Here is a 15,787-nt window from a genome sequence, read left to right on the forward strand (position 1 = left end):
ATGGTATTATATTAATTCTCTTTTTACTTTGTATTTCAGTTGGCTGAAATAAAAGTGAAACTTTTTGAAGCAAAAGAAGCTTTGGAAGAATGCATTACTCTGCAGGATTTTAATAAAGCATCAGTATTAAAAGAGAAAATAACTGAGTTGGAACACAATAAAAGCGATCTGATAAAAGAAGCAGAGCAACCTGAAATTAAAGAAATGCGTGTGGAGAAGGTCTGTTCCCTTCCTGTATTCCCAAGTGCTGGTTATGTTTTGTTGGTTATTCATAGTTTTAAAAGAACTGTAGTTTGGCCTTGTATCATCTAAATTTTTAAAATTGAAAATGAACACTTATGATATTAGTATTCTCCTTCGTTATGTATAGAAGCTGATGGTATGCTCTAGCAAAAAATTAATTGCAGTTAAACTGCTCTTTTGTCCTTGAGTAACTAAAGAATTCTTCAAGGGTCTTGTTTTTACTAATTTTACTCTTAACTGAAAACATGAACCTGAATCTCTTCATCATAGTTTATAGACAGATTTTGATTAATATTCTTGCACAACAAATGTGTAGTGGACAGGAAATGTTTATTTGGGTAGGGAAAAATTATTAATTTCCCCATTCTCCTTAACTCAGCCACCATTTGTATTAATAACATTTTTCTCTTTTCCCTGACCCACTTGAAGAACGATCCTGAAACACTGTTGAAGTGTCTGATGCTGTGTTATGAGCTTCTGAAGATCATGTCCCTTTCTAAAGGAATCGGTCCAACCATTAGAGAAATCATCGAATCTCTGGTATGTCGGAATAAATACTATTTACATTATAATAAAAATGGATACATCATAGCTAGGCCTTGGGTGCTGGTAGGATGGTTTGTGATTATTTCACTCTCACTTTGCTGTATCTGTAGTGCTGTGGCTGGTGCTTTTAAGCCTTCCCAGAACCTAGTGTCTTGGAGGTGCAGTCCAGATATGCTGTTCTGAGCTCCTATGCCAGAACTGGTTGTGACAGAGAGATACTAAAATAAAACAGGAATATGGTAAATATTTGACTAATGTATGACACTGTTGGACAGTGCTGAATTATGCGGTTCTAATTGTGGTGCTTAGGCATCTGCTGACTGCCCTTGCTGGTACTTTAGTTACTTGCATTTGCTATCAGCTGAAGTTATAAGATTGCTAATAGAGAACTTTAAGATTTTTTTTTTTTCGTTGATAGTCAAAAACTTTTCATCTAGGAAAGACTGGAACTCATATAGACCTTTCTTTCACCCCTTCCATGTGCAAGGAAAGGTGGGAGCAGCAGTCAGGGACTCTGGGGCACAGGTAGTTTTTTCATCAGTCCTCCTGGTCAAAGGGAAGGGGTTTGATAGGGCCAGTCGAATCTGGCAAATCAAGAAATGGTGACAGGACTGGTGCCACAGCCAGGGGTTTGGCTTCTTAGACCATGGGACTTGCCCTGAGAAACTAGGTCTACTGGGGCCTGATGGGGTCCACCTGTCAGAGAAGGGGAGGAGCATCTTTGGTCAGAGGCTTGCCAAGCTTGTTAAGAGGACTTTAAACAAGAGTTGCTGGAGGAGCAGAACTGCAGTCCATCCCACTCCTACCAATATGATGCCAATACAAGTAACAGATGCCCAGAACCTGGAGAAGAGTTGCAGGTCATCAGGAGAGCACCCAGAGTGCAGCATAAAGGAAAACTAGCCACTCCATCCAGTAAGTTTCATCGAGGGCCCAACTTAAATATCTCTATGCAAATGCAGGTAGCATGGGGAATAAACAAAAAGGAGTCAGAGATGTGTGCATATCTGGTCTTACTGGCATCACGGAGCCGTGGTGGGATGGCTCCTATGACTGGAGTGTTTGAACTGAAGGATACAGGCTCTTCAGGAAGGACAGGCCAGGGAGATGAGAAGGGGGTGTCGCCCTCTATGTCAAGGACCAGCTGGAGTGCATGGAGCTCTACCTGGGAACGGATGAGGAGCTGACTGAGAGCTTATTGGTCAGCATTAAAGGTAGGGCAGGGACAGGTGACATTACAGTGGGGGTCACCCTGCGGGGGGCGTCACAGGCCACCCAACCAGGAAGACAGAGCAGATGAGGCCCTCTATAGACAGACAGGAGCAGCCTCACTCCTGGAATGGCTTCCTGGAATGCATTGATGAGAACTTCCTTCTCCAAGTGATAGAAGAGCTAAAGAGGAGAGGTGCCATGCTAGGCCTTGTTCTCACCAACAAGGAAAGGCTGGTGGGGAATGTGAAGCCCAAGAGCAGCCTTGGCTGCAGTGACCATGATATGGTGGAGTTCAAGATCCTTAGGGTGACGAGGAGGGCGCACAGTAAGCTTGCTACCCTGGACTTCAGGAGAGCAGACTTTGGCCTCTTCAGGGATCTCCTTGGCAGAGTACTGTGGGATAAAGCCTTGGAGGGATGAGGGGGTCAAGAAAGCTGGCTAATATTCAAGCATCACCTCCTCCAAGCTCAGGAGCAATGCATTCTAATGAAGAGGAAGTCAGGCAAAAATGCCAGGAGGTCTGCATGGATGAACAAGGAGCTCCTGAACAGAAGAAGGAAGCCTACAGAGGATGGAAGCAAGGACAGATAGCCTGGGAGGAATACAAAGAAATTGTCCAAGCAGCCAGGGATCAGGTTAGGAAAGCTAAAGGCTAGATAGAGTTAAATCTGGCCAGGGACGTCAAGGGCAAGAAGAAAAGCTTCTATAGGTACGTCTGTGACAAAAGGAAGACTAGGGAAAATGTGGGCCCTCTCTGGAAGGAAACAGGAGACCTGGTCACCTGGGACATGGACAAGGCTGAGGTACTCAATGAATTTTTTGTCTTGGTCTCCACTGGCCAGGGGCTCTAGCCCTTGGAACTTGAAACTGGGTGGTGTTTCTCTGCAAGAATGCTCATATCTTTTATGAAGAAATGCGTAGGTTTGTTGTTGGGTGTTTGTTTTTTTATTTCACAAATTTCATAATGAGTGGTCAGTTCAATTTTGTTTGAAAATAAATATTTATTAAAAACAAACACAAAGCAAAACACTCGTGTAATTTTTGCCATTATTTTACTACTGCTTTGAAACGGCCTACTCAATCTGCTTCTGTTTGTATCTAGATAAACAGAGTATATAGTATCTATCACTTTCCAATCTTGTATCAAAACTAGGTTCTTTTTAGTTTCAGTAAGCACATCTTAGTAGTTGGTTTCTTATTTTTGATTTATGTATTTCAACTGTAAAGTCTAATACTGTTGTTTCCAGATACTTCCTGGCATAACTAATGTCCATCCAGCTGTGAGAAATATGTCAGTTCTGTGTTTGGGTTGCTGTGCCCTTCAGAACAAAGAATTTGCCCGACAACAGCTTGCATTGCTGTTACAGGTAAAAAGTCTGATGGGGAATGGAAGGGTGATCTGTGTGACTAAGTAAATAAAACTAGTCTTGTATCTGTAACAAGCTATTCTATGTAGTTATGTTATTTGAGCACCAATAATTCCTGATTTCCTAAAGATCTGGATCTGGAGACTGGTTTTATGTGGGTTTTTCTGATGTCTAGTAATATTCAAGCTTATATGGTGTCTTGGTAGTAGCATGCCTTTCCTTTGTTGTCTTGAAAGTTTGTAGGAATTCTTTTCCTGTAAGGTCTCACTTTGTCTTATGGATTTGGATGAAAACTGTCATGTATTTATGTTATTAACATGGAAAAGAGAAGCTGTAGGATTCTGTAAGCCTTCCTTCCTTGGGAAACCAAACTAAAAATATGACTGTGATGGTTTGTTTTTAATTTCTGTTACATACTTACCTGTGATCTTGGGTGTCCAATTTAATTTCTGAATTATTAATTTTGTATGGATTAAGTAAGAGTTGTTAATTAGAGGATAAAGCAATATTCAAACCAACAAACAATAGCATGGCCAAACATCTATGAATATGGAACACATTGTGTGCTGCAATACCCACATCTCCCACCTTTTTGGTAAATGTTCTGATGCTGAGCTAATTATATAAAGGATGACACTACTGTTAACTTTTCAGACCCTGGCTTTAAAAGAAGTTCAGGGGGGCATTGTGCTTTATTAAGAATGTGTTCATGTACACGTTCAAGAGAACGGATAGCAGTCCTTGAGATTATATACTGGGCTCAGACAAGATGATAGAGCTGTCAGTCACCATAGCAGGAGAACTTCAGCTTCCTAAAAAGTTAGCAAATCCTACTGTTTTTAATCTGCCTTTGAGTATATCTCATCAAAAATCAGTTTGTTTAGGGAGGATTTCAGTTGTTTTAGCAGCTTAGTTTAGACTTAAGTAATTAATTTCTGTAGGTACTAAAAGCCATATTCTTTGTGTAGGCTGCCATCAAAAGCAGGGTGTTGGGCTGAACGCATCTAGGATCTCATAGATCACTATGTATGGCTTTATTTGAACGTTAATTTGAACTATAATACATATAGTAACTTATGCAACTTTGACGTTTATCACTATCTTGCTCCCTGCTGTCTTTTTATATACTCTTTATTTTAATTAAGCTATACAGTATTTCAGTGCAGGGATTGTCTTATGTATTTTTTTCTGTAGTGCCTAGCACTATGAAGCTACTATAGGCAAATAGACTTTCTATTTGTCCAATGTCTGTTTAGAAGTTTGAACGATAAAATTATATCTCATACATGCACGCTCACTCTGTGAGTGAGAGTCAATTGATTTTATGTAATGGAAATTGCATAGGTGACTCGATAAATTCTTTCACAGACTGTATTATAAATCTAGGTTTAAACACATATCACACCTTCCTAAAGTCTGAAATTTGTCCAAAGTATTATAAAAAGCTTCCCAAATTAAACAATCCTACTAAAGCAAAAAATTTTATTATGCTTAATGTTAATGATGATTGGTGATCTACTGTAAGATGATGTATGTATTTTCCTTATTAAACCTAGGTTTTACAAATAGATAATATAAAGGTAAAGCTCAGTGCTTTAAAGGCAATCTTTGATCAACTAATGCTGTTTGGGATTGAGCCATTTAAAGCTAGAAGAGGCAATGACTCTCAAAGTGAAGATGCACACATTACAGCTGAAAATTGTGAGGAAAAAAGTAAAACAATAGAGGAGGAAGAAGAAGAGACGGCCACGGTTCACAACCTCCTGCAGCTTCTTTCAGGTTTCTTAGACAGTGAGGTAAGAAATACTATAAAATTTGCTTTACTTCTGTTTTAAAGCAACTTTTGCAGAAGGTTTGCCATCCCATTAAGTTGCATGTGAACATTACATGATGTGTAATTGATTAATGGTTTAATGTTAAAATAGTTGTCCTAGAAAATGACCACAACTTTTTCACCGGTAAAGACTAATGTTAATCTTGAGTTAGCTTTGAATTCTGTTCAGGTGCAAATTTGTGAATGTAGGGAACTGATTGGCAAAATAGGATGTAGACTATTACTATGAAGTATTAGTGAAAAATGCTGTTGTTGCTGTGTTGTGTATATCATCAGTTCTTTCTTCAGTTTTCAGAGCTTAGGACAGAAGCTGCAGAAGGGATAGCCAAACTGATGTTCTCTGGGAGGCTGATTAGTGCCAAGCTTCTTTCTCGTCTTGTTTTGTTGTGGTATAATCCTGTGACTGAAGAGGATACTCGGCTTAGACATTGTCTGGGAGTTTTCTTCCCTTTATTTGCTTACGCAAATAGGTATGGCCTTTGTAAATTATGTGAAAATATACATTGGTCTAGCAGCTTTAGGAACCTCTTTTGATCTTGCACAAGTAGAAATAGCACAAATGCAAATTAGACCTAATGCTGTAGTTCTCCCTCCTGGGCGTATTACTTTTGAACGTATATAATCTCAACCTATGACTATTCTGAAGACTTTCCATTAATTCCCTCTTACCCCTGTGGCCTTCCACTTTTTTTCTTTCCTAAGCCTGTAATTGAAACTGTTCTTCAAGATGCTGAATAAAAGATTAATTTAAAAAGATGTGCTTTACTTATTTATGCTGTTGAGCACTACAGGTAGACTTTGAAGTGTTACTAAAAAGTAGCTAGCAAGAATGCTTCAAAAGAAAATAATCGGTGCACAGCAGATATCAAAGCAGCAGGCTGGTTGGTTGTGGTTTGGGTTTTGTTTTTGTTTGGTTTTTAATGAAATAGTATTCCAGTCTAAATTCACAGGAGATTCAAAATCTCCTGTTTATTTTGGTAGTGGACAAAGGAGGTAGAGAGGTTATGTAAGGGGATAGGAGTTTAAATAGTAATTCTCATCTCCTTTTACTTGCTCAAAGGCAAAAAAATGTTTAACTTGCATTTGTTGATAGTGGGTTTAGCTAGTCTGAACTACCTGAGTTTTTATCTGCTTTTTTATGGTTAAGATTTAATTTAGGTGTATTACAAACTACCTTTTCTATTTTTCCAAAACAAATTGAATTACATTTTTTGTGGCTTATAAATTGCGCTGTTAAGAGGAGTAGTTCAAAGAGGAGTTGGTTTGGAGAGGAAAAAAGACCAAACAAATGTGGATTTTGATGTTGTCAGGAAAAAAAAAAAGGAGGAAAATACCCAGTCTCCTACAGAATGGGGTTTTCCTTACTTAAATGCTTTTGAAAATAAGTAACAGAAAAACTAATTTTGTATGATTCCAGTATCTCTGATATCAAGTAATGAATTTAAGCTTTTATTTAACATTGATATTATTTTACCTATGAATGTTGTCTTCTGACCCAGTGAGTATATATTTTATTATTATTTATTTTTAATTATAAGTCCTAATGATTGCTCATCTGAGTAATTCTATGTATTTCAAAATCACTTGCAAATGAGGGAACTCCTTCTGGCACTTCATTAGATTATCTTTTTCTTGAAAAGAAAAACAAGGTGTATGCTTTCAGCAAAAATCAGAAAAATGGTGAAAAAAAAATCCTAAATCTTAGTCTGGCCCATTGATTTGGAGTCTCTGTTTAGTTAGGAAACCTCATTGATTTTTCTCTCTCAAAACATTATCCGCATTCTGGATCACAAACGATTCATTTTAAGATGAATCATGGAGTGTCTTTGGTTACCAATGCTGTATTTTCAGACAAGAATTATTAATTATCATGTGTAATTCAGAACTGTCTGCAAAGTTGACATTTAGAAAAGGAAAACTCGGGTTATGATTGAGATTTTGCAGAGTTTCATACCTAATTTTGGTGCTGATCTCTCACCGAATTTTAAAATTCTGTTTGTTTTCTGAGTGTTGCTCTGTTAACCTCTTCATCTGGTCACAGATATAATCAAGAGGCTTACTTTTTAAAATTAAGTATTTGAACTCTGTGAGGGGAAAAAATGTTGATGGTGACTTCTATAGATAATCTGTCATGTCAGTACAGTGGCATGGCACACTAACAACAGGGACAGGATCCTGTAACCAGGGAAAAATTCTTATTCATGGAGGGTTTTCTGAAGAGTAATAAACTTTGGCAGCTTAAGAGGAGAAACTTCTGCCTTCTTCCTGTGCCTATATGCTGATAGACTTCTATTTATTTATTTAATTTACAGGAAATAATCTGAATGATGCTTCAGTTATGCTTGAGCCAATCTAAAGCCTTAAAGCTGCTGAAGGGGAGAGTTCTTGGTCCCATTCTTTCTTGCCCCAGTTTTAGTGCTCAAAAGGTCTTTTTGTCAGCTGATCTGGCTCAATAATCCAGCAGCGATCAGTCTGCTTTTTTGAAGTCATTTACTTTCTTAGTTTTTTCCTGAATCTGTTTGGGTTCCAATAGAAGGTTAACAAGTATCAGAAACAAAAAAGGCTTAACTTCAGCAACTAGTACCTTGTACTTTTTGTTTTTAGACAACTTGCTGCAGAACCAAGTGTAACATGATTTTTAGACTTGCTTGGCAGGAGTTATTAACTCTTCTGAGAAAAGAAAGCACAAGTATTTCTTCCGAAAATTTTAGCCACTGTATTTTTTTTTTTTTGCCAGGCTTCCTTGCTTTCTTACACAATGAGAAGTATCCGTAAAGAAAAATGCTAGCAGGAAGGAGGAATGAGCAGAAGAAGATTAATCTAAATAAAAGATTTATAGCAAATGTATTTCTGTCCCTTAAGAGACAATATATCTATATAGGTCGGTTAGATTTTCAGTAGTAAGGGTGTAAGGGTGAACTTTCAAACTGTTCAGAGGCAGTTAGTGTTATTTAGAACTTACTTGAAACACTGTGTGCTAAAACTTAAAAAAATTGGTTCTGTGAAGCAGTTTTGATGTCTTGTTCCTGCTGGCTGTCTCTACCTAGGTGGCTGCTCCCACTTTGCTTTGACTGATGTGTTGTAATGGGTTTCTGAACTTTCATCATAGAATAGAAAATTTAGAGGTGAATTGAGGTTTAATTTTGTCTCATTATGCTACTTACGTTTGACTCAATTGAAACAGGTCTAACCAGGAATGCTTTGAAGAAGCTTATCTTCCAACTCTGCAAACACTGTTAAATGCTCCTGCAACTTCACCTTTGGCTGAAATAGATGTCAGTAATGTTTCTGAACTGTTAGTGGACCTGACCAGACCAAGTGGACTGAAACCTCAGTCTAAAAAGTCTCAGGACTACCAGGTACAGTGTGTTAAACTGGAGGAAAACAGTATTTGTGTCTAGAGATTAAAAACTGACCCCTTTCACTTACTGCTAACTATCTGAGATCCTGTGACTGTTCAGGTAATTAAATCTTTTATCTTGAACTCTTCCCACCACCCACCCCCAATTTCCCCTCCCTCCTACAATTAAAAAATGCTAGTAGAAACTTGCATAATGCCTAATTGTCTATATTTGGAACAGTATTTATAGTATTTATAAAAATCTGTTGGTGTATATACTCAAAATACTGCATTTTAAGAAAATGTTTACTCTCTGAAATTAGTCATTAGATGCTTAAATCAGAATTATCTCATTGTTGTCTTTTATAAATAGTTCCCAGCAAAATTTCTGATATCTGATTTCTTTCCTTTACAGGACTTAACAGTGCATGATAGTTTAGCAATGAAAATTTGCAATGAAATCTTGATGGACCCAACTGCACCAGATGTTCGTATTTATGCAAAAGCTTTAAACTCACTAGAACTCAGTAGTTCATCCACAGAAAATCTTCTGGTTCTCCTCAATGAGATTCTGCAGGTAGTACATAAATAACATGTTTACTGTTTTAATCACTAGCAATCTAATATTCTGATAAGCTTAACGATTAAGTGCCTTTTGTTTACTGTGGCAACGTGACTGGAATTTCTCTCTTAACCAGTCTTTGAAAATTAATTTTCGATGAGTCATTTACAAAAATCTGAGCTGATATTACTGGGTGATTTATGTATTTCAGCTACCATAGATAGTAAAACCAGCATAAAACAGTGTGCCTAACTTGATACATTTCAGTAGAGTTAAGTTCTTTTGATAGCTGTGGTGTAGTTAATTTTACTATGTTAAAACTAAATTCAATATTAAGTCTTTTTACAGTTTGGATAGCTTATCTTCAGTTAATTATTAACAGCTGAATTTTTATGCCTAAACTTACATAACTGTAAGATCATTAGGCAACATGAAAAGGGTGCTCGATTTAAGATAAGTGGGAAGGGATTACAAGGCTGATGTGAAAGTTTTTACATTGATGCTTTTATTAATATGAAAAAAATAAAGTAAAATTTGGGAGTGTGATGGAGGAAGGCAATGGTATATTGAAATGAATGCTGATCCACTATGGGCATATCATCCAGAGGAAGCAATGCTCTAGGAGTCAGCTGGAAATGTCCAGTTGCTTTAATGTTTTTTACGTTTCCTTTAAAAAAGAAAACCAAAACTTATTTTGGGTTTTTAGTGCCTGGTGTTGATGCGGAAAGTGTTTCTCCTTTCAGCTTGACTAATCATTTTCATGTCACACATTGTGTTCTTCATACAGTAAATTTAACTAATCCTATCAGTGGGTAAATTTAATGTATAAAAGAAATAGCTGTAAAATTAAGTAGCATTAAATGTTTCTTCTCCAGAAAGTGAAAGATAAACTGTGTCAAAGAGCTATTGAGAAGATCAAGATGAACTTGACCAAAGACCCTGATGTGTGCAAAGACCACTCTGAAAGGACACAGGAAACTGACATCACGTTGTCTGAAAATACTTTTCAAAATGAAGAAGGTAAGTCAGGACAGGTGTAGTTTAGTAGTAGGTATACAGTTGAGTGACTTGTTTAGATGTGTATGAAAATAAGTTTTAGTTTTCCTCTGTTACATTAATCTACTTTTTGAAAAAAACGGGCAAGGTAACTTCTAGTAAATATGCATACAGTTTAAAATATTTGTACTGTTCTTGTTCTCAATATTGCTGTAGTATAACCAGTGCTGTATTTTGAGTCTTAAGGTCTGCTCTGCAGCTCTTTCTTTTTAACAAAGATAGTATTAAAATGGGCTGGTTTTTTCAGCTGTTTAGCACGCTCACGTGCCTGCTAAATGCTATTGCTGAGTACCTCATCTTTAGAATATGACTCGCTATCTTGGAAGAAGAAACAAGTACTTTGTGGGGTTTTTAGACTTTGGAGTTACCTGGAGTTTGCCCGTGCTTCTTCCAGACTGTATTAAAGCAGTATGTAGCTGTTATCTTTAGTGTTGACACCGGTCTGTCCTTGTACCAGCTTATATGTTGGAGCCAGATTTGGTTTTATTGCTACTTAAGAGCTTGAAGTGGAAGTAGCTGGAAGACTTTCCACCACCTGCACAGTTTATGCAGCTGCACATGCCTTTGCAGTGTACATTACGCTGGTGGCACAGAAAGCCTAACATTTTTCAGCAGAAAAGCAATTGGATGAAACTTAGTTCAGTTTGCTTGCAGCAGTAAAGCAACGATATTAACATGCAACTGTTTCAAGCAATCACCTTTTCTTTTAACATTTCTTTTAATTGTTTATATTTTACAGTGGATTATTTCAGGGCTTTAGTCTGTTTCTGGATCTTCTATGTTTATATCTTCAAATATTGATTGGATGGGAAGTTGGAAGTATGCTTTTGAGAAAATAGTTGTACTGTTTTCTGTACACTGCTGACTCCTGTGGAGCCTGCTGTCAACCAGCACCCCCAGATCCCTTTCTGCAGGGCTGATCTTGTGCCCAGCATTACTCCATCCCAGGTGCAGAATCTGCCATTTGATCTTGTTAAATTTCATGCTGTTAGTGATTGTCCAGTGCTCCAATCTACGTAGATCCTGCTGTGAGGCATCTTGGCCCTCAAGAGAGTCAACAGCACCTCCCAGTTTGGTATCTCAGCAAACTTGCTAATGGTGCATTCAACTCCTGCATCGAGATCATCGATAAATATTGAACACAACTGGCCCTAGAATTGAACCCTGAGGACCACTGCTGGTGACCAGTCACCAGCCAGATGTAACCCCAGCCCTTTGAGCCCTGTCCTTTAGCCAGTTCTTCACCCAGCGCACTGTGAAGCTGTTCATCCTACAGCTGGACAGCTTGTCCAGAAGGCTGCTGTGAGGGATAGCATCAAAAGTCATCCAGAAAAACTACATCTGCCGCTTCCCTTCATCCACTTGGTGGGTGATATAGAAGGATATCAGATTAGTTAAGCAGGAATTTCCCTTTGTGAAGCCATGTTGACTGTGCCTGATGATTGCATTATTCTTTAAATGCCTTTCAATAGCACCCAGTATAATCTTCTCCATAATCTTTTCAGGAACTGAGGTCAGACTAACCTGTCGGTAATCCAGGTCCGTAGTTCCCTGGATCTTCCCTCACACTCTTCTTGTAGATGGGAATAACACTGGCTAGCTTCCAGTCAGTGGGGACCTCCCCAGACTCCCAAGACCTTTGGTAGATGATTGAGAGGGGTCTTGTCATAACATCCACTAGCTCCTTTGGTACTCTGGGATGAATCCTCTCAGGCCTCATGGACTTAGAATCATAGAATCATTTAGGTTGGAAAAGACCCTTAAGATCAATTGTAAACCTGACATTGCCAAGTCACTAAACCATGCCCCCAAATACTACATGTACATGTCTTTTAAATACGTCCAGGGATGGTGATTCAGCCACTTCCCTGGGCAGCCTGTTCCAGTGCTTGATAACCCTTTTGGTGAAGATATTTTCCTATTATCCAATCTAAACCTCCCCGGCACAACTTGAGGCCGTTTCCTCTTCTCCTCCTGCTTGTTACTTGGGAGAAGAGGCCGATCTCCACCTCTCTACAACCTCCTTTCAGGTAGTTGTAGACAGCAATAAAGGTCTTTCCTGAGCTTCCTTTTCTCCAGGCTAAACAACCCCAGTTCCCTCAGCTGTTCCTCATAAGACTTGTTCTCTAGACCCCTGACCAGCTTCATTGCTGGTACTCATGGTACTCTGCTTTTTCTTCATTCTTATTAGTCAAGTGACTATCTTCAACAATTATCAGTCCAATGTTTGGGTTGTTTTGGTGTTTTTTTTTTTTTTTTTTTTTTTTTAGATCTCCTCTTACTTTTAACATACTTTAGAAAGCCCTTCTTCTTATCTGACAACACTGGCCAGTTTCAATTCTAATTGACCTTTTGCCTTTCATGTCATCTCCCTGTGTACGTGAACCACAGCTCTGTAATCTTTCTCTGAAGGCTGACCTTGCTTCCAGAGATGGTACAACTTTTTCCTCTTGAGCTCCATGAGGAATTAGCTGTTCAGCCAAGCTTGTCTTCCACCCCTCTGGCTTGACTTCTGACACAGGGGAAGGGGCTCAACAATTGGCAGGAATAGTTTACGTGTCACTGACCCATGTTGAAGGCAGGGTTATAGCCGCGTGGTGACATTTTAAGCTTCCTTCTAGCCTTAAGTTAAAGGAAAAAGTGGGGTTAAAACTGTGTCTTTTTTATGTAACAGCTAAAATTTTAATTATGGGTACTTAAGAGAAATTAAAAGTTGATTATGACTTCTGCATGTGCTGTTCTGTTTGACAGAAAATAATAAAGATGCTTTTCATACTCCAGTTAATGAAGTTAAAAGTAAAGCAACTGCAAAATCAAAATCCACAAGAAACAAAGCTGGCAAAGGTATGCACTAGCTTTCTCCGGCCATGATACTAGTTGTTTTTAATAAAATAATTTCATACTAACTTTCTGTGAACATATAGATATAAAAACCATTCAGTCTTCATACTCTGTAGTTTTTAAAATTTTATTTGTTAAAAGATTAAAATAGTTTATTTTGTGGAAATTTTGGGGCTATTAGCCTCTCCCAACAACACAGATTTAAAAAAGAAAAAAAAAGTTCCAACTACAGGATTTCAAGATAATTTGGCCACAGTCATTTACAGTAACGTACAGGTGTTTATGGGAGAAGTGATTGATACATTGCACGTTTTTTGTTGTTGGTTTTGTTTTGTCACCACATTCTGTCTGTGGTGACTGCATATTTATATGTTTCAATGCAATATCAAACACTGAAGACAGATACAAAACTAGTTTAAGAAAAGAAATGGTATCACGATATGAAAAGAGACTTTTGCTTATACTTAGGACCACAGAAAGCAGCAGCAGAACTGAGGTCTGTGAGCAGAAGAAAAACTGGCACAACTGTAAAATACGGTAGTGAAAGGTAAATCCTTTTCTCTCCACTATCAGAATCATGATGTCTGTTCTAGCAAGGAAATTTAATTCAAATGTTTTTCCTTCCCAAAACCCGCATCTTTAATATTCTGTATTGCTAATACACAGATAGATGTTTAAGGATAAAAAATATTATTTGAATTGGTACTTCTGAAACAATAGCAGGTTTGACAGCTTCACATTTTATCATTGCCTAAGAGCCTGTAATTCTTTTCTCTTTTTTTTCACATACCATTTGTGCGTAGAGTTAACATACGTTCTAGCCGACAAAAGTTAGGTTTTTGGCTTACATTATTACTCTTCCAGTCACTTTTTCTGCTTTTTTAATAACTGTTCTGTGGAGGAATCAAACTCTTTATTTTTTATTTCTTTTTCCCCTTCCACGTTTTTGTTGCTTGTTTTTCAACATGTAGTTGATAAGCTTCTAGAAATGACTGATAAGTGAATATACGCAATGCATTCCTTCCCTTATGATCTTGTAGGATATAAGCATTAAAATCACATTATCTTTGTAATTTTCAGCTGTGCTCACTCTTTCTCAAGCAAGTAATCCACAGACTTTAGGGAGACCAGGGTCAGTCGTTCCTGTTTGCCTATTGGGTGTGTTTGCTTTGGTACCACCTAATCTTTTGGGGGTTTTGTTTATTTTGCAACTACTAACACTTACTGATACCGCTATATCACTTGGAAAACATTTAATATATTCTTCTCAAAAAATAAGGAGTTTATAACTATTAAGAAGTACTTTTGCTTTTTAAGACCATGTTTCAAGTTTTTGGCCTTACTTTAATTTTTTTACGTTTCAGTGGTGATGAAATTCCAGAATCAGTCCCAATGTCAAGTTCAAGGCCTTCAAGACGAGCAAAAACAGCGGCACTTACAAGACTGAATCTTTCAGGACTTCTGAACAGGGAAGCAGATCAATGAAGACAAAAGGAGAGAAAGTGTCCTTTGCTAATGCTGGTAGTTCACATTAGACTTGGAAAATAAGATTTGGTTTTTTGTTACTCATATTTAACTTTTCTTATATTGCGATAATTTATAATTCTAGAATTTTTTTTAAGGAACTGTTACTTTTTTTAAATAGATGCTTTTGATGATTTTACTGATATGAAGTCCATCATTCATGTAATACATCATTCATGTAATTAAAATATTACCTGAACAAAACTTGTTGGTGGTAGGTACTTAATAGTTAAAGCTGTTTTGTTGCTTAACATTATTTGGACAGAATGTTTGACCTGGAGTGGTTGCTTGTGATGGCAGCAATTTTGAATGTGCCTATCTTTAATGCACCTCCTTTCTTCATTTATTAGCCTGTGCATCTGCTGACCAGGTTTTATTGCTCATGTTAATGTAAAATAGAATTCACAATTAAGATTAATTCTGCTTCCTGCAGGTATGTATCCATTTTATTTTAAGTAATGTCAAAATGGTAAAACTGAGTCACTGATTTTACAAACCTAAGTCTGCTACTGATCTTGACACTATTATATAAAATCAGTAACCTGCTTTTAGAAAAGCATAAAAATATTTGTGGTACCAAGTAAAATCCAATAAGGAAAGGAATACTTAAGTACAGAAAGGGCAAAAGATTAAATACTTTGTAAGGTTTGTGTGTACTGTCTTTTTAAGGTGACATATAATGTGATTTCTTTGTAGCTTTGGAGTTCACAACACTTTTTTTTAGACAGAGCTAGGAATAGTCATGAGTTTTACAAATAAAAGATCAACTTTAAACTGCATGCAGTAGTTGGTGACTGAGCAGATTCACTTTGGAAATGCTAGTTTTTTGGTTTGGAAACACTTCGTCAATCAATCTGTCAATTGTGTCTGTCTCTTACAACACAGGTAATTTCCAAGGCAGTCAGAGAAAACTCGTGTTGATTGCTTGACATGCGCGTCTCAGCTACTGGTGCCAATGTAGCTTTCTAAGGAACTCGAATTTAAAATAGGTAAATGTACTGTAAATGATCTTTGGTAATTCTCAGAAATGGCTTAGGGCCTTTTCTTTCGCTTATGAAAAGTAGCCCTCCCAAAGTGTAATGCCCAAACTATTATACTGTTTTCAAGCTTGCGTATAGAAAACAGACAGGATTGTGTTGCTTTTCCTCCCTTTCAGTTTTTGTTGGAAACTTGTCAACCCACAAAATGCCATGACACACTTTTCTGCTGATATTTGCTATTCAGAAGCTTATGTAACTGTGGTGAATTATTTTTATTCATCA

General features: G+C 37.4%; 1 protein-coding gene across 1 annotated transcript in view; it reads left to right on the plus strand.

Annotated features, from left to right (window-relative positions):
• NCAPG (non-SMC condensin I complex subunit G) overlaps positions 1-14,722 on the plus strand; it is a 29,581-nt gene extending 14,859 nt beyond the window's left edge. Inside the window, exons 11-21 of the mRNA XM_074587678.1 lie at positions 40-219; positions 673-783; positions 3,249-3,368; positions 4,925-5,164; positions 5,491-5,672; positions 8,387-8,561; positions 8,958-9,119; positions 9,980-10,124; positions 12,912-13,004; positions 13,470-13,548; positions 14,366-14,722. Coding sequence (XP_074443779.1) covers positions 40-219; positions 673-783; positions 3,249-3,368; positions 4,925-5,164; positions 5,491-5,672; positions 8,387-8,561; positions 8,958-9,119; positions 9,980-10,124; positions 12,912-13,004; positions 13,470-13,548; positions 14,366-14,486 — 1,608 coding nt within the window. The 3' untranslated portion in view covers positions 14,487-14,722. The remainder of the gene's footprint in view (positions 1-39; positions 220-672; positions 784-3,248; positions 3,369-4,924; positions 5,165-5,490; positions 5,673-8,386; positions 8,562-8,957; positions 9,120-9,979; positions 10,125-12,911; positions 13,005-13,469; positions 13,549-14,365) is intronic.
• Positions 14,723-15,787: the final 1,065 nt, after the last annotated feature.

The sequence above is a fragment of the Larus michahellis genome, chromosome 5, assembly GCF_964199755.1.
Source record: "Larus michahellis chromosome 5, bLarMic1.1, whole genome shotgun sequence".
Lineage (NCBI taxonomy): Eukaryota > Metazoa > Chordata > Aves > Charadriiformes > Laridae > Larus > Larus michahellis.